Here is a 19621-nt window from a genome sequence, read left to right on the forward strand (position 1 = left end):
GGGAATTCAGGAGAAAGATCTTTACCCACACAGTGGTTAGAATGTGGAACACCAAAGCACAGGAACAGGTCAGCTGAACTGTAAAGATGCATTTACGGGGAAGCTAGACAAGCGCATAAGAGAGAAAGGAATAGATTGATGAGACAGGGTAAATGGAGGCTAGTGTAGTACATGTATACTGACATCGAGCAGGTGAGCTGAATGATCGGTTTCTGTCTAATTTCTCATCAACCTGTTCAAAAATGTTGTTACACACTTCTGAAGCAGGTAGGACTTGAACCCAGGTACCCTGGCTCAGAGATAAGGACACTATCACTGTGCCAGAAGAATCCTGTGAATTCTGCATAATTCTATGCCAATGAAGATGCACAAACAGAAGCAATATTTTCAGCAGTTAATAAAACTGATTGCAGCAAAACAGTAATTGCTCTTTGGATTGCTCACAGTTTAGATGAACTAAATAACCTCTGTATTCTGAATGTATCTACATCAAGTTAGAAAGGAGCCACGTCAAATCTGGAATGAGTATCGCACTCATTTACCAATAGCTTAATGTTCTCTCATGAAATTACACAGTCTGCTGTTTCAACATATTGAATGGATTAATAATTGTGTTGGGGCAGCAAAACAACAACATGCAACCAGCGTCTTCCTTTCCCTGACCATCTCTAATCCGTTACAATTGTTTCATTAACAACTCTCCCACCAACACGCAGTACACACAACTACCACTCTCTGAAAAATGCACTGTAGCAACTCTTTCAAAAACATCTACCAAACCCATGACTGCTGAAGTCTAAAAAGACAAGGGCAGCAGATACATGGGAACACCACCATCTGAAGTTCCCCTCCAAACCACACGCCATCCTGACTTTGGGTCACCCGTCCCAATAGCTCTTCATATGGCTCAATGTCAACCTGTGTCTGACAATGCACTTGCAGATCATTTTACTGTAGTGAAACAGCTATAGGAATTAATGCTGTTGTTGACTGCAAGGCAAATTGAAAGAGGCCAATTTTAGCTCATTTTTCCAGATAAAACTATATTGCCCCTTCTCAACCAAAAAAAAATCACTATATTCAAGATCTATTAACAATTCCATGCATACAGCCTCTTAGGGTTCTACTGCAAGCTACAACAAATGTGATATGAAACCCAATTTGAATCTCCCACCCTCTTCAGGATGGTGATTGTTTTGGGCAAGATAGGATGGGATGGCAAAGGTGGGAATTACTGGAGGGAAATTGGGCCTGTAGTCTCTGGAGTTCAGGAGAATGATGGGGCTTGATGTTTCCTGATATCTAGACCTCCCACAGCAAGGGGTCAGTGTGTCTGGTCAGCCCTTTGGACAATTGAGCAAGACTGTCTTTGCTTAGAGCCAAGTGAATATTTGAAATTATTTACCATGGAGAAATGCTCCTCAAAGTCATTCAAGGCCTCAAAGATGTTGTGACTCTTCATTGTGCAAGTAACATTCATGCCATACAAATACCAGACCATGACCATCTCAAATAAGAGATAATCTAACCACTGCCCCTTGACATTCGATGGTGTAACAATCACAGGTTCCCCCTCGATCAACATCCTGGGGGTTATCATTGATCAAAAACTCAAGTGGATTCACCACATAAGCACAGTGGCTACAACAGCAGGTCTGAAGCTAGGAATTCTGGAGCAAGTAACTCATCACCTGACTCCCCAAAATCTGTCCACCAATTGCAAGGCATAGGTCAGGAGTGTGACGAAATACTCCCCACTTGCCTGGATGGGTGCAGCTCCAACAATATTCAAGAAACTTGTCACCATTCAGGAAAGGCACCAACTTGATTGGTACCACATCCACAAGCATTCACTCCCTCCTCTACAGATTCTCAGTAGCAGCAGTGTGCACTATTTAAAAGATGCGCTCCAGAAATTCACCAAAGATCCTCATACAGCACCTTCCAAACCCATGACCGAATCCATCTAGAAGGGCAAGGGCAGCACATACACAGGAACACCACCACCTGCAAGTTCTCCTCCAAGCCACTCAGCATCCTGACTTGGAAATACATCACCGTTCCTTCACTGCCGCTGGGTCAAAATCCTGGAATATCCTCTCTAAGGGCATTGTGGCTCTACCTACAACACATGGACTGTAGTGGTTTTAGAAAGCAGCTCACCACCACTTTCTCAAGGCATCTAGGGACAGACAATAAATTTTGGCCCAGCCAGCAATGCCCATGCCTCACAAGTGAATAAAGAAAAAATACTGAGTAAGTGGAGACCTGTCAGAGCATAAGGAGATGAGGAGAGGGGAGTGCTGGGGAGGGGACAGCCCAAGAAAGTTAAAGTGGGAGTCCTGTTGTTTTTTTTTCGTATTCATTCACAGGATGAGGGGGTCACTGGCTAGACCAGCATTTATTGCCCATCCCTGATTGACATTGAGCCATATTGCTGTCAGTCTAGAGTCACATGTAGGCCAGACCAGGTAAAGATGGCAGCTTCTCTCCTTAAAAGACATTAGTGAACCAGATGGGTTTTTTCCAAAAATCGGTAATGGATTCATGGTCATGGTTAGACTCATTAATTCCAGATTTTTAATGAATTTAAATTCTACCATCTGCCATGGTGGGATTCGAACCTGGGTCCCCAGAACATTATCTGAGTCTCTAGATTAACACGTTCCCGATGTAGCTCAGTCGGAGCTGTGTGGCAGCCAATACTCCTTCAGAGCTTGTGACCACATTTGGGGTCCTGACCCCTGCTTTGGGAAGCCCTGCCCTAGACAGCCCCTGGGATCCTTATCACTGAATATATTCAAGATGGAGGTCAACACATTGCTGGACATCAAAAGAAACCAGACATAAAGTGGGACCCTGGAGTTGAGGTGTAATCAGCCACACTGCTATCGAATGACTCAACAGGATTTGGCCATCTCCTGATTCTGACGTTCTTAACATTGGGGTGAACCCGTTGTTTGATCAGAGACCCCTGATACAGTATAGATATATGACCATTGATAAATTAAAGCACATCGCCATGGTAGCCAATATTCCAACACCATTTCTGTATTACACATACACAAGGGTCATCTACTCACGTATGATGAGTCCCATAGGCGATCTCCAACTTAGCCTGGAAACATTAAAAATGGATCCATTGCACATTTATCAAATTATTGACAAACAAGGCACAATACAACCACCTGAGCACCATTATCCAAAAAAATATACAGGTTAATATTAAGAATAACAGGCCCCCTAACTTTGCAGAGCTTTAGCAGTGCTGAGCTTGGGATTATTCGACCAGCAGGATCTCCTAGCATTTACTGCCCAACAACATCACTGATACAGGTTACACCAACGAGCATGAGTTAAGAGACGAGTCGGCCATTCGGCCCATTGATCCTGCTCAAACAGTTGTTAAGATTGGCTGATGGCATCCTCAACCCACTTTCCTCCCTTGTATTGCTCGCACTCTGATTTTCTTGTTAGTTGAACCTCCGTTTGAAATTCAATGACCCCACCTCCACTGCTTTTGTGGGAAGAGAATTTCACAAACTCACGACCCTCTGAAGGAAAATAAATTCTCCTCGTCTCTATCCATTTTCAGCAAAGGCTGTAAAAGTAGCTCCTTGTCAGGGGCCACAATTTAAAAATGAGGGCAGCACGGTGGCTCACTGCTGCTTCACGGCACCAGGGACCCAGGTTCGATTCCAGCCTCGGGCTACTGTAAGAGTGGAGTGTGTACATTCTCCCCGTGTCTGCCTGGGTTTCCTCCGGGTGCTCCAGTTTCCTCCCACAGTCCAAAGCTGTGCAGGTTAGGCGGATTGGCCATGGGAAATGCTTGGTTGTGGGGATAGGGTGGGTCTGGATGGGATGCTCTTTGGAGGGTTGGTGTGTACTCAATGGGCCAAATGGCCTGCTTCCACGCTGTAGGGATTCTATGATTCTAGGACACTTCAGTCTGAGAAGAGGAAAAATCATTTACTCAGAGGCTTGTGAACCTTTGGAATTCTCTACCGCAGAGGGTTACGGAGGCTCAGTCTTGCAATACGTATCAGGTAGAGATTGATCGATTTCTAATTACCTGTGGCTTAACGAGCTGTGGGGTGTGAGGTAAATAAAAGACATTAAAGTATTTGATCAACCATGATCATTTTGAATTGCAGGGCAAGCACAATGGACTGAATGGCCTACTTTTGTTCCTTGGTTCCCTTCAGTAACTTTATTTATACAGCAGCTTTAACAGAAGTGAAATATCCTAAAGTAAGCAGTAGATTTTATGGAATGTCTTGAAGGCAGATAATGAGTCAAAGAGGTTCAGGGAAGGAATTCCAGAGTTTTGGGAAGAACAGCTGAAGGTAGAATGGGTAACGTTTACGATTAGGAACGTAAAAGTGGTCAAAACTAAAGAAGTTCAAATATTTTAGACAATAAGACCATAAGAAATAGGAACAGGAGTCAACCATTTGGCTCTCTAGCCTGCTCTGCCACTCAATGGGTTCATGGCTGATCCGACATTCCTTAAGTCCTCTTTCCTGCCCTATCCCTATCTTAAAATTCTTCTTGAAAAATCTATACAGTCAACATTTAATGTGCTTGGAGAATTGGATCTGCAGGAAATATCGAGAAAATAAAACTATCCAATTAGTCCCAAAGAGCTAGTACAAGCCAAAAGGGCTAAATGGTCTCCTCCTGTGATTTTTTTTTTACCTTGATCCATCAGTTTGGCTGCCCTTATACTACAGCTCCCCCCACATCCTGTTATTCTTGCTGTAATACAGTGACTAGCACCATGCATCTGCTCTGGAACCCTTCACAGACTCATTGTCAGCTCTCAGGTCCATCCTTCCCTCTACACCTCCCACAATATGATGGAATTTCCTTTTTAATCGTGTAAAAGCACAACATCAAACATGTATATTGCATCTTTACTGGAGTAAAACATCTCAAGTGCTCCACAGCACTTCTATGAGGATAGAGCTGGCCAATAAATGCTGGCCTACCAACGATGTCCACATCCCGTGAACGAATAATAAAAGTAAAATTCAATTAGTGAGGGCTCATTTGGATAGATTTTTTGGTGGAGAATCCTAGGGCGAGGGAGTGTGAAGCTAGAGGGCATAGGTTTAAAGTGGGAGGGGAAAGATTTAGAGAGGACCTGAGGGTAACTTTTTCACACAGAGGGTGGGGCGTGTGTGGATTAAGCTGCCAGAGGAAGTGGTGGAGGCTGGTACAATTACAACATTTAAAAGACATCTAGAGGGGGTACATGAATAGGAAGGGTTCAGAGGGATATGGGCCATATGTTGGCAAATTGGACCAGATCAGATTGGGATGTCTGGTCAGCATGGACGAGTTGTATCAAAGGGTCTGTTCCTGTGTTATATGACTGTATGGCTCTTTAAGGGAGTCATAGGTCATGAGGGGTCAGATACCAAAGCGCAGCTGAAGCCAGAATCGGATTGGCCACAAATGGTGGAACATGTTGGAAGGACCAAGTAGCCCACTCCTGGTCTTAATTCCAAAGTTCCTGGTCGAATCAATTTTGGTGATTTAGGGTAAACAGGAGTCGGTGTGAGTCAGGACATAGCAGAATTCTGGAAGATTTCCAGTTTAATGGGGATGGAAGGTGACAGACCAACAAAGAAACACTGAAATTCCCTGCAAACACTATTCTGTTCGTTGCAATGACTTAAAACTTTCAACTACACAAAGAATCCACAGGAAAAAATGTTGTTTACAGGTAAATCTCTGTCATTGCAGAAATAAATGACATTGCTGTAAACTGACACTCACAGACAGATAACAGTGCCCTCCAGTGGAAGTACATGGACATTCAGAAAAGAAGATGGACCTTGACACAGCTGATGGATAGGAGTATTGTGAGAGGTTTGACTGGAATGCGGTGGTGTGTTGTACTTAGACTTCCAGAAAGTCTTTGACACATTACTGCAAAGCAGACTATTGGAGAATTTACTGAATGCAGGCCATGCATAATTTCAGAAGGCCTTTTATAAAGTTCCCTGCTAGAAATTAACAGAAATGACCCCGGATTTGGCACCAACTTTGACACTCTCTCCATCACCACTATCTACAAGGTACACTGCAGAAATTCACCAAAGATCTTTATTCCAAACCCATGACCACTTCTATCTAGAGCAACAAGGCCAGCAGATATATGGGAACACCATGCCCTGCAAGTTCTCCTCCAAGCCACTCACCATCCTGACTTGGAAATACTGCCTTTCCTTCACTGTCACTGGATCAAAATCCTGGAATTCCCTACCTAAGTGCATTGTGGGTCTACCTACAGCACATGGACTGCAGTGATGGAAGAAGGCAGCTCACCACCACCTTCTCGTGTGCAGTCCAGGATGGGAAACCAACAGCGTTACCCCACTTTCCAAGAATGAATTTAAAAAACTGTCAACAATTGCTTGGGACATAGGACAGAAAGGTGAGTGAAAGAAAGTACATAGCATTTAGTGGAAGGTGACATTTCCTTAGGCCTGGTGGAGTTGGTATGTTCTATGCATTTCTGATGTGGGTATCACTGGCTAGGCCAGCATTTCTTGCCCATCCCTAATTACCCTATTGCTGTGGGTCTGCAGTCACATGTAGATGAGACCAGGTAAGAATGGTAGTTTCCTTTCCTAAAGGACGTTAGTGAACAAGGTGGGTTTTTCTGAAACTAGCCAACTGTATTAATGGTCATCATTTGACTCTTAATTCCAGAATTTTATTGAATTCAAACTCCACCGTCAGCTGTGACAGGATTCGAACGCAGGTCCCCAAAACATTACCTAGGTCTCTAGATTAATATCTAGTGATAATACCACTAGGCCTGACTCAGATGAAGATTTGGCAAGTTAAAGCCATAAATGTAATGGAAGGACACCATTCAGCCCATTGAGTCTGCTGTTCCATTCAATGAGATTGTAGCTGAGTTGTATATCTAAATTTGCAGATAACAGTGAGGAGGCATAGGGAGTTGTGGAGATGGGAGGAGGAAAAACAGAGAGAATGGAGACCAAAGACATCACACAAAACTGGAGCAAACATTGGACAAAGGAAGGTCCTGCGGAAGATAATGGGCGGCACAGTGGTTCAGTGGCTCACACTGTTGCCTCACAGCACCAGGGACCTGGGTTCAATTCCACCCTTGGGCGACTTGTCTGTGTGGAGTTTGTACATTCTCCCCACCTCAGCAAGTGTTTCCTCTGGGTGCTCTGGTTTCCTGCCACAGTGCAAAGATGTGCAGGTTAGGTAGACTGGCCATGCTAAATTGTCCAGGGATGTGTAGGTTGGGTGGATTAGCCATGGGAAATGCAGGGCTACAGGGAGAGGGTAGGGGGTGGATCTGGGTGCGGTGCTCCTCAGAGAGTCAGTGTGGACTTGTTGGCGCGAATGGCCTGTTTTCCCACTGTAGGGATTCTATTCTCATTCTTCATAAATGAGAACACCGTGTTGATATTAAGACACTAGAAAATGGGGAACAATGGGATTTAACTCTGTGTAGAGAAATCACTAAACATTAGTGCATAGGCACAAACAGTAATCAATAAAATTAATGGAGTACTGCTGCTTATCTGAACAGATCAAAGCACAAAAGTGAAAGTGATTTTTCAGGTTCTACAGAACCTGGCTCAGCTTCCATTTGGAGCTCTCCATTCGGTGTTGGACTTGATGCTTTGCAAGGATACTGTAGGTCCACAAGAATTAAACAAGGACTTAAAACAGCAGGTTTCATTGCCTTGAAGTTAGAATGTTGAGGTGAGATCCTATCAAGATACTGACATTTATAAAGCAACAGGTTAGGGTGGGTACTGAGAAATGATTTCACTTGGCAAGGCAGTTCCCAGACAAGAGAATCAATTTAAAGTTAGATTTAAGTCAGTGAGGACAGAAGGAGAGAGGAACTGATATTTGTTATATGAGGACATCAAGGGGTATGGAACAAAAGATGGAGTTCAGGTAAATATCAGCTGTAATCTCACAGAAAGGCAAATGGCACAGACCATTTAGACTACACAGATGATGAGACTTAAATTAGGACGAGGGTGAAAAAGTGGATTAGAAGATGGGCAGAAAGGAGAAGTGGGGATAGATTGAAACAATTTCCATAGGTTGAGGAGTCAAAGACGAGGGGCACAGTCTAAAAATTAGGGCCAGACTTTGCTGGAGTGAAACTAGGAAACACTCCTTCACTCAAACTGAGCAGAAATTTGGGATGAGATAGTAGGAACTGCAGATGCTGGAGAATCCGAGACAACAAGGTGCCGGGCTGGATGAACACAGCAGGCCAAGCAGCATCATAGGAGCAGAGAGACTGACGTTTCGGGCCTAGACCCTTCATCAGAAAAGGGGGAGGGGAAGGGGCTTTTGAAATAAATAGGGAGAGAGTGGGAGGCGGATAGAAGAGGGATAGAGGAGAGGATAGGTGGAGAGGAAACAAACAGGTCGAAGAGGCGGGGATGGAGCCAGGAAAGGTGAGTGTAGATAGGGAGTTAGGAAGGGGATAGGTCAGTCCAGGGAGGACGGACAGGTCAAGGGGGCGGGATGAGGTTGGTCGGTAGGAGATGGAGGAAATTTGGGATGCTATTTACTACAAGAATTGATGCTAGATTTATTTGTTACAATTAAGAGGTTTAATAGATTATTTTATGCCTTTAGCTTTAAATTTAGGGTCTATGGTGGTGGGAGGGGGGTTGCTGCCTGACAGTAAACCCAGGTGGTTTGATTGTTAGAGATAAAAGGAAAGGCCGGATTGTTTAACTGATAACAAAGCTCAAAGTATTTGCACTTGGAGGCAACGGCAGTTGTTTCTGAGTTTAGGCTCTGAGTCTCCCTCAGTTCCAGAAAGTTGCTGAAGGCACAGGGTTCTGGTCTCTGCAGATCACAATATAAATGTAGAAATGATCTCACAATGTGCGATCACTGTTGTATAAATTGTTGCAATTGTTTGAAAGTCGGCATTCTTGTTCCTGCCCTGATGGGTGTAAGACAAAATGCTTTTGCAAAGTGCCTCTCTCATCAGTCATTTTCAAGTCCTGTGCTGCCAAGTGATAAACTGGTGATTTTTCAGGGCATGAACTTCAGTGACATGTTTCCAGTTGTCACAGACTCTGTAACTGGCAGGCACGGGTTCAAGGGTAAAACAGGGTGGTGCTATACAAATATCAGCATATACAGACTATACTAAACTACTGAGTGCCTATAGAATATAGAATGAACTATGGGAAACAGAGAATCCCTTAATCTCACCTCATAGAGTATATACTAAACTATAAGGACTAGAAGACTCCCTAATCTCACCGCATATAAAACTCCAGAGTGTAATGAGATTCCTTTTGGCTTCTTCCTTACCTGGCAGAGACGGATGTTGGGATAAGGATGTGCATCCTCATGCAGTTCTGCTTTAGACTGACGCTGCTCTCCATGAACAATCAGTAAAGGCTTTGACCTGAAATTCAGCAATTGGAAAGTGAAGACCAACGAAAAGTGAGTTTTCCTACTTAATGACATTTTACTCTTCAGCGCTAGCTACAGTTCAGCAGGCAACAGGCTCTCACCTCTGGGTCAGCAGATCATGGGCTCAAATCCTAGTCCTGAGTCTAGAGTCCAAACCAACTAAGTTGAGCCTCTCAGGATGGATCAGAAGGAGTGCTGCACTGTGTAATGTCCAGTGTTTCTGATGAGATGCTTAACTGGGGGCCCTCACTCTCACCTCTGATGACTGTAAAAGATCTCACAGCACTACCTTAAAAGAAAGCAGGGAAAATCCCCCCGGCCGATAATTATCCCTCAAGTAGCATCACTGATTATCTGGTCATATGGACATAGAAATTAGGAGTGGGCCATTAGGACCTACAGCCTGGTCCACTTGCTACACTTCACTGGAGCAGTATGCTAGAAATCGAGTCCCCATACTCCCAGAGTCATCACAAAGTTAAAGCTTTTATTACACACATTTACCTGGCTTTTAAACTCAGGATGACCGAAAGAATGAACCAAGTTTTTGTATTTAACAAGAATTACTAATTATTACAAAAAAATAAATTTTTAGTTACAGACCAACAATTATGAACCAATGGCATCCAACTGTACTGGTTAGAAGTCTAACCCCCTTCCAAAAGTCCCCCTATAACACACGCAGACAGACACAAAAGAAAACTGGGTGTTACGGGTGGAGGGAAAGACTGGGAAGGCAGTTCAATAGTGCCTGTCCACAGGAGATTATTCTTTTGGCTTGTCAGGACTTGCTGCTCTTTGATTTTCCTTCTCCACTTGTTTGCAGGGGGTACATGGAAACTATTTCACACTTAAAATGTCTCTGACTTGTTGTTTAAAAGCCACAGCTTACAGCAACTGAAAGGGAAAATAAATGGGCTTTCAGGGTTGAGGTGTTTTTACTGCAGAGTTAAGGACAGCACCTTCCTTTCCGGAGGTCCAATGGCTTCTGACGAAATTTTCATGTCCACAAGCTGTTCAGCTACCTGAAAGCCAATCACACAGTTTTTCATAGCATCCCTACAATGTGGGAGAAGGCCATTCCGCCCACTGAGTCCACACCAACCCTCTGAAGAGCATCTCACCCCTTCCACCCTATCCTGTAAGCCTGCATTTTCTCATGGTCAATCCGACACATGGCCTAACCTGTACATCTCTGGACTGTGGCAGGAAACCCATGCAGACACGGGGAGAATGTGCAAACTGCACAAAAATAGAATCGAACCTGGCTCCCTGGTGCTGTGAGCCAGCAGTGCTAACCACTGTGCCAATGTGCTGCCCCATTGTTGACAGGTAGAAGGCCTTTGTCATTTGTTGTAGAGATAAGCATGAACCCGAACCCCAAGAATAATTTCATTGTTCTTCAAAATCCTGCCGCTAAATCTTTTAATCCATCTGAGGGCAAACAAGGCCTTGTTGTCACATCTCATTTCATAGACTGCATGCCTGACAGCGCAGCACTCTCTCAGTACGTATCAGAACTGCAACAATTTGTGACATGAAATAGTCAAAATGCTCACGCTGGAAAAAAAAAGACGTACCACACTGCAACAAATCTTGCAGTGCTGAGGTCTGTACAGCAGACAAGGTAACCGGGACATGTAAGGGTGGCAGGCAGGCTCCATGAAGCCTGGCTGAGTATTTGTGAACACTGTAGCAAAGGGCACAGTCACAGCCCTTGAAAAAAAGTGCAGACATTCTGTAATCATGTGGGTTTAGTTGCCTCAGTAGAAAAACAATGGGGGTTATTATGATGTTGTTACTGGTAGATCATATCCCAGACTAAAGTCTGGCCTGATAGATCATATTTTTGTTTTTGGCTTTTAACAAGGTAATCTTTCACTAAAACAGAAACAAAATGCTGCAGATTCAGTTTTAACAATAAAACAGAAGTCCATAACATGCAAGAAAAGAAAATCAATAAGCTAAATTGAATAACTGAAATGAATACATCAGCATGATTACACATAACACAAGTTTAAAGATTTTGAAACACACAGTAAACTACAATCCCATTAATCCTAACAGAAGTCCTTTACAGTACTCACACCAGAGATAATTCATTTCTCTGACGTAGAGGGTTTCTTGGAGAGAGTTCAGAAGTATCTTACAGGGCTGCTGCTGGGAATAGAGTGTATGCGTTATAGGGAGAGGCTGGACAGGTTGGGACTTTTATCACTGGAGCATAGGAGGTTGAGGGGTGACCTTACGAAGGTTTATAAAATCATGACGAGATAGATAAATTGATTAGCAAAGGCCTTTTCATGAGGTTAGGGGAGTTTAAAATCAGAGGGCATACTTTTAAGGTGAGAGGAGAAAGATTTAGAAGAGACCTGAGGGGAAATTTTTTCCATACAGAGTTGGTTCGTATGTGGAATGAACTGCCAGCAGAAGTGATCGATGCAGGTATACAGAACATAGAACAGTACAGGCCCTTCAGCCCACAATGTTGTGCCGAACTTTTACCCTAATCCTAAAGTCTATCTAACCTCCACCCCTACCTTATACTATCATCCAATTGCCTATCTAATAGTACAATTACAACATTCAAAAGACATTTGGAAAGGTACATGAACAGGACATGTTTAGAGGCATATGGGCCAAAAACAGGCAAGTAGAACTAGTTTAGTTTGGGAAACTTGGTCGGCGTGGACGAATTAGACCAAAGGTTCTGTTTCCATGTATGATTCTGACTTTATGACTTAACTCTGGCTTCAATCCCCAGGTTGGAGAATCTGATCACCTCTTCCTTGAGCTTCATATAACTGAGTGCAGACTTTCTCAACTTCAAATAACCCCTTCAGAGTTTTAACCAAACACTATTGGTTTGGAAATGAAAACTTAGATTAAACTCCTTACACTGAGAAAGTCTATGTCTTAACAGCTCTAAATTATCTCCCTTTTTTAGGAGCAATTGTTTTATACATTCAGCTTCAACCAAGACATGTGAAACCCAAAAGGTACTTTCAAATATTGTGTTTCCCTTCATGCAAAGAAAAAGAATCTACAATTTTTAAACTGAAAGCCTAACTCACAACTGTTTACTCTTAAAAGCTCTCCCAAACTAAACAAGTTCCTATAAACTTCCAAGAATTCTCTTAGCCTGATTTTTTAAAATATAAATCACCACGCCTACAGAAATACTTAGAATTAATTATTAAACTCTTTCAGACGCACAAACAGAAAAGCCACACGTCACTAGCTCAAATCCAAGCTCTGAACTAAATAACTTTAAAATATATATAAATCACACTGCTTATATCACAGGACTCACCTGAATTCTTCGGGGTATTGCTTAACCAACCAAGGAATGTCAATGCAGTAATTAAACTGAAATGTAAAAACATTAATTATTGAAATTAGTTTTCCAGACAGAAAAAGAGTCCTCCTGCAAATTAATAGCCCGGTGTAACACGCAAAACAAAATCCAAAAGAACTGGAGGCTGTAAATCAGAAACAAAAGCAGAATTTGCTGGAAAAGCTCAGTAGGTCTGGCAGTCTCTGTGAAGAGAAATCAGATTTACATTTCGGGTCTGGTGACCATTCTAAGTTTCTAAATTCTGAGGAAGGATTATCGGACTCAAAACATTAACTCTGATTTCTCTTCACAGTTGCTGCCAGACCTGCTGAGCTTTTCCAAAAATTCTGTTTTTGTTTCTAGTGTAAGATGTAAGTCCGGGATTGCGATACCTGCAACAAGATGAAAGATTTGTCTGTCATTTGTGCTAACAAAGATTCATGGTTTACTTAGAGGATTTAAAATAACATTCATTAATGGGATGTGGACATTGATAGCTGGACCAGCATTTATTGCCCATCCTCAATTGCCCTTGAGACTGTGGTGACTGCCTTCTTAAACTGTGTCAGTTCATGGGGTGTAGGGACATCCATGCTGTTAGGGAGCTCCAGGATTTTAATCCAATGACAGTTCAGGAACAATGATTTATTTCCAGGTCTAGATAGTGTGTATGGCTTAGAGGATGAACTGCAGGTGATGGTGATCCCATATGCCTGCTCCCCTTATCGTTCTAAGTGATTGAGGTTATGGATTTGAGAGGCTACCAATACAGTAGTAAACAAATAGGTCAAAGACTGATGTAGGGAGAAGAGCCATGGGGAGTAACCTGAAGGTCAACTGGATCTGTCTCTCAGAGAGTATTTTCTGAACTTAGACAAGATACTTAATAGGTTCTTGAATATCTAAGCAATACTTTAAGCCAAGTCATCACAACTAACCAACAGATTACCGGGAAAATCAAGTTTAAGGTAGTTACTGGACAGAAATTGTTTAAATATGAGATTTATTAACAACTGGACAGGTTTTTACAGAACCTTACAGTGTAGAAGGAGGTTATTCAGCTCATCATGTCTGTAGTGGCTCTCTGAAAGAATTATCCAATTAATCCTACTCTCCTGCCCTTTTCACACAGCCCTGCAAGTTTCACTTTTCAAGCATGCCTCCATATTGCCTTCTGAAAGTTATTATTGAATCTGCTTTCAAACAGGGTAATCCAGATCACATCAACATGTTTTATTGAAATAATGTTGCATGTCCCTCCCGTTCTTTTTGCTGATTGCCTCTGGTTAGCTAGGCTTCTGCCCATGGACCTATTTGTTCCGTCAATTATCATTTTCAGCACCTCTATTAAATCTTCCACAAACTTGGATCTGAAGAGAACAATCTCTTCTCTCAAAAGGTTGTGTGTAAACTCAGTCTGACCCCACTCCCACAATCCAATACCTGGCAGAATCTTCTCACCTGAGCTGATGCCTTAATCGTCCCAAAGAGTGGAGATAAAATATCTGAAAGAGATTTTTTTTTTTTAAATGAAAACTTTATTTCCTTTTAATCAGGTTCTAATAAAGAGGCAATTAACAAGAAAGAAAAAAATGACATAGAAAGAAGACACATTTGGAACACTCTGCCAGAAATGGGCCAAATAGCCTCCTTCTGTGCCATAATAACTGTAAACAAATGCATAAAATTCACATCTCTTGATTCACTGAAATATATGCATTCACAGAAATATAGATCCATTCCAAGTGGAGTCAGAAAAGTGCACAGTGGGGGAAGAGAAGCTGAACAAATACACTGTCTATCTTCACTGAAAACCTCCCAGAAATAATGGAGAATCAAGGGACTGGTGTGAAGGATGAACTACAAGTTGCTGTATTAAAAAAAAAGCTAGAGAAATAAATGGGACTCAAATGAGATAAATCCTTTGGACCTAGTGTTGAAACAAGTGGCTGTAGAGACAGCAGATACATTTGGTAGCTATCTTTTCAAATTGTGCAGACTTTGGAACAGTTCCTACAGATTAAAAGATGGCAAACGTAACCCCACTATTTAAGAAAGGAGGAAGACAGAAACCAGGGGAATAGCATACCGCTTAGTCTAACATCAGTTATATGGAAAAATGCTAGAATCCATTACAAAGGATAACAGGACACTTAGAAAATAATGGAAGGATTAGGCAGAGTCAACATGAATTTATGAAAGAGAAATCACATTTAGCAAACCTGTTGGGAGTTATTCTAAGATGTAATTAGTAGAATAGACAAGGGGGAAGCTGGTGGATGTGCTCTGCTTAGATTTTCACAAAGCTCTAGATACATTCTCACACAAGTGGTCAGTAAGCAAAGTTACAGTACATGGGATTGGGGGAATATACCGGCATGGATTTAGAGCTAGTTAATAGACATCAAACAAAAAGTAAAAATGAACTGGTCATTTTCAGGAAGGCTGTGATTAGTGGGTTATCGCAAAGTTTGGCTCCCAGCTATTCACAGTTGACAGTAATGATTTGGGGATTAAAATGTAATATTTCCAAGTTTGCAAATGATACATAACTAGATGGAAGTGTAAGCTGTTAGGAGAATGTGAAGAAATATCAAGGGGATTTCTGGAAAGGTTAAGCGAAAAGGAAGAATGGCAGATGGACTTGGCAATGTGAAGAAAAGTGCAGTTATCCACTCTGGTTGGAAAAAGCACAGAAGTACAGAATATTTCTTAAATTGAGAGGGGTTGGGGGATGTTGAATTTCAAAAGGACTTGAGTGCCCTTGCTCATCAATCACTGAAAGTTAACATGCAAGTGTAACAAGCATTTGGAAAAGCGAATGGTGTGTTGGCCTTTATTACATGAGAGTTTGAGTATTTTCTGAGATAATATCTCAAAGTAAGTGGCAGGGAATTTAGGTGTAGGATAAGGAGGATTTTTTTCACTCAGCGAATGGTGAATTCTTTGTGCAGAGTGTTTGGGAGGCTCAGTTATTGATTATGTTCAAGGCAGAGATAATACGTTTCTACATACTGAATACATCAAGGGCTATAGGGAAGCTGCAGGAGAATGGTGTTGAAGTAGAAGATCATCCATGATCCCACTGAACAGGGAAGCAGGCTCGAAATCTGAATGGCTGATGTCTGACGCCTCCTACTCCTATTTCTGAGAATTTTTTAAACCACCAATGCCTTTGGTTTCTGAAACCTAGCATGAACACCTCAATGGCACCTGGTGTATAGTTCTGAGTCAAGCAGGGAAACATGCGTCAAACTAACTTGCTGAGGTTTTTGAAGAGATAACAGAATGCGTTGACGACGTTGTGTGCGTGGACTTACAAAAAGGCCTTAGATACAGTATCACAAAATAGACTTTTGAGGAAAGGTATAGCTCATGGAATAAAAGGGATAGTGGCAACATAGATACAAACTGGCTGGAGGATAGGAGATTGACAGTAATGGTTAATTGGTATCTTTTGGGCTGGAGGAAGGTTTGTCATGGAGTTCCCCAGGGGTCAGTTTTAGGACCTTGCTTTACCTGATATAAATAAATGATCAAGATCTCAATGTGCAGAAGTCAATTTCAAAGTTTGAGGACAATACAGACCTTAGGAATATTACTAACTGTGAAGACAGTGTAGAATTTCAAAGGACATATATGAATTGGTGGAATGGGCAGTTCAGTGGTTAGTGAGGTTGAATACACAAAATTATGAGATGATATTTTGTTAGTAAAAACATGAAAGACAGTATAAAATGTAATGTACGACTCTAAGTGATGTGCTGATGTAGAGAGAAATCTGAGTTATATGTACAGAGGCAGGGCTGTTAATAAATCATACAGTATTCTATGCTTCATGAGTAGTTTGCAGTATACGAGATCAGGGGTTATATTAAACCTAAACGGGACTCCAGTTATATCTCAGATACAGTATTATGAAAAGTCCTGGATGCCACACTTTAGAATAGGTATGAATATATTAGGCAGAGTACAGAAAAGGTTTACAAGAATGGTACTAGGAATGAGACACTTCAACTATGAGAGTAGATTGGAGAGATGGAGACTGCTTTCCTTGAAGAGGTGAAGACTGAGGGGAGACTTGATGGAGGTCTTCAAAATGATGAGGGGTCTGGACACAGTAGCTATGGAGAAACTGATCATGCTTGTAAAAGATTTAAGAACCAGAGGGCACAAATTTAAGATGTTTTGTAAAAGAAGCAAATGTGAGGTGAGAACAATCTCTTTCATTCAGTGACTAGTGAGGGTTTGGAATGCATTGCCTGGAAATGTAGTGGAGGCAGGTTCAATTGAGGCCTTCAAGAGGGGAATTGGATGATCATTCAAACAGAAAAAACGTGAAGGGTGTGGGGAAAAGGCAGAAGATCGGTACTAAGCCCAAATATTCAGAGAACAAGTATAGGCTCAATGGATCAAATGGCTTTCTTCCACACAATAACAAATCTGTTACTCTGAAGAATTGGAACAAAATGCACCCTCTGCAGTCAACTATCCTTGTCCTCATCATTATCACTAACTTAAACATAAAATAACATTTTGTGCAATTCATCATTGGTTGTTTTTCCCTAGCTCTAGAATTCCCTCTTGAAACTTTTATCACACTCCTTTTATCACACTCTTCTGCTTCAAGATGTCCCTCAAAAGTCTTTGCCCAAGCTGACTTAATAGACCCTTAGACAGCTCAGTGTTAATTATTCTTTGAAGATGTTCCTGTGAGGCTCTTTGTAACAACAGTTAATATGTTAAAGAAGCCATATAACTGCAAGGTCTTGTTGTTGAAGTGTGAGGCATTATGATACTGGTTGGCTGGGCGGCTGGTTTGCAATGTGGAGTAATACCGACAGTGCAAATTCATTTCCTACACCATCTGAGGTCACCATGAAGGACTCTCCTTCTCAACCTTTCCCCTCACCCGAGGTGTGGTGACCCTCACGTTAATCCATCACCCACTCCTCTCTCTCTCTCTCTCTCTCTCTTTCTCATTCTCTGACAGAGCAGCCCCATTTTCCTTTGTTTAATCTTGTCTACACAAGGTGAGGACTGCACCAGATTACCCTCTGCAGAAAATTTGAGTTTATGGCAATTAAATTATTTATCTACACCTCTCTGCCTCACTTTCCTCCTTTAAAACATCTCTTCAACCTACCTCTTTGACCTGATCAAAAATTTCCTCATGTGTTGCACTTTGATTTATATTAGTTCTATGAAGCACCTTGGTATGTTTTAACTAAAAACAACATAAATAGTTGCTCCTAAACAAGCACAATATTTACTTCACCAGAGAGCTGGATCAGCTTTAGCTCTGGAGCTGAAGTACAAACAAGAGAAAGAGGTTTGATCTCAAGAATCGCTTGGACCTTGAATCTTACTGAACAGAGATATGGGTTGCTGAAACTTTGCATCCTGATCTCATCAGGACACGTCAAATTTCAAATAATTACTGCAATTTACCCTACATGAGAAAACACGCACTTATTGGCTAGCAAGTTAACTCTGATTGGCTGGGACATTGCCATGGTGATCTAAACACAAATTCCAGGCTGATGTTGCCAATGCAATGCCAAGGGAGTGCCGCACTGTTGGATTTTTGAAAATTTTGAATGTGACAAAGAAACAAATTCTGTACCGAGGTAACCACCACAGATCATTGGCTGTCTCTCCATTCGAGGATGACGTCTACACAGAATGGTGAGATCCGATCATGGATCTTCATGTGACTGAATAGGCTGAAAACATTGGGTCTATGGGGTAGGATTCCCATGGGGCAGTGGGATATAGAGTGCAGGATTTTCATCCTTAGTTTTCTCTTTTCTGCTGTCATTCTGCCTCGTCATTAAAACATTGTCACTCTCCGCATGAGGCAGCTTGACTGAGAAATTGTCCTCATTCCGAACAACTGATGGCAAACTCCTCCTAGTCATTAATGTCAATGCTGCATCATTTCAAGGTCACCTTCATAGCATCTTTTGACCGTAAGACATAAGAAGAGAAACAGGCCATTCAGCCCCTCAAGTCTGCTTTTCCATTCAATGAGATCCTCAACTCTACTTTCCTGCATTTCCCCCACAACTCTTGATTCTCTTACTGATTAAAAATCACCTTGAATATCCTGAACGACCAAGCCTCAACAGCCCTCTGTGGTAAAGAGTTCCACAAATTCACTACCTTCAGAGAAGAAATTCCCCCTCATCTCTGTCATAAATGAGACTTGACTTTCCCAGAGGGGAAACAACCTCACTATATCTACCCTGTCAAGTCCCGTGAATCTTGCACATTTCGATAGATTCACCCCTCGTTCTTCTTAACTCCAAAGAGTACAGACCCAACTTACTCAAATTCTCTTTGGAAGACATGTTCGTCCATACCTGATATCAGCCTAGTGAACCTCCTGTGGATTGTCTCCAATGCAGATGCATCTTTTCTTAGAACATAAGAGCTAGGAGCAGGAGTAGGCCGTCCAGCCCTTTGAGCCTGCTCCGCCATTCAATAAGATCATGGCTGATCTTATCGTGGACTCAGATTCACTTACCCACGTTCTCACTGTATCCCTTAATTCCTTTACTGTTCAAAAAAATCTACCTTATCTTTAAAAACGTTTACTGAAGTAGCGTCAACTACTCCACTGGGCAAGGAATTCCATACATTAACAACCCTCTGGGTGAAGAAGTTCCTTCTCAATTCAGTCCTAAATCTGCTCCCTCTAATCTTGAGGCTATGCCCTCTTGTCCTAGTTTCACCTGCCAGTGGAAACAGGCTCTCTACTTCTATCTTATCTATTCCCTTCATAATTTTATATGTTTCTATAAGATCCCCCCCTCAATCTTC

At 42.0% G+C, this 19621-nt stretch overlaps 1 protein-coding gene across 1 annotated transcript in view; it reads right to left on the minus strand.

Moving 5' to 3' along the window:
* The window catches only part of tdp1 (tyrosyl-DNA phosphodiesterase 1), a 124923-nt gene extending 105774 nt beyond the window's left edge, over window positions 1–19149 (minus strand). The window contains exons 1-5 of the mRNA XM_048600022.1: window positions 19128–19149; window positions 14258–14301; window positions 12773–12828; window positions 9355–9451; window positions 3084–3118 (exon numbers count right to left, since the gene is read on the minus strand). Of these exons, the coding sequence (XP_048455979.1) occupies window positions 3084–3118; window positions 9355–9451; window positions 12773–12828; window positions 14258–14301; window positions 19128–19149 (254 nt within the window). The remainder of the gene's footprint in view (window positions 1–3083; window positions 3119–9354; window positions 9452–12772; window positions 12829–14257; window positions 14302–19127) is intronic.
* Window positions 19150–19621: the final 472 nt, after the last annotated feature.

The sequence above is a fragment of the Rhincodon typus genome, chromosome 8, assembly GCF_021869965.1.
Source record: "Rhincodon typus isolate 14 chromosome 8, sRhiTyp1.1, whole genome shotgun sequence".
Taxonomy (NCBI): Eukaryota; Metazoa; Chordata; class Chondrichthyes; order Orectolobiformes; family Rhincodontidae; genus Rhincodon; species Rhincodon typus.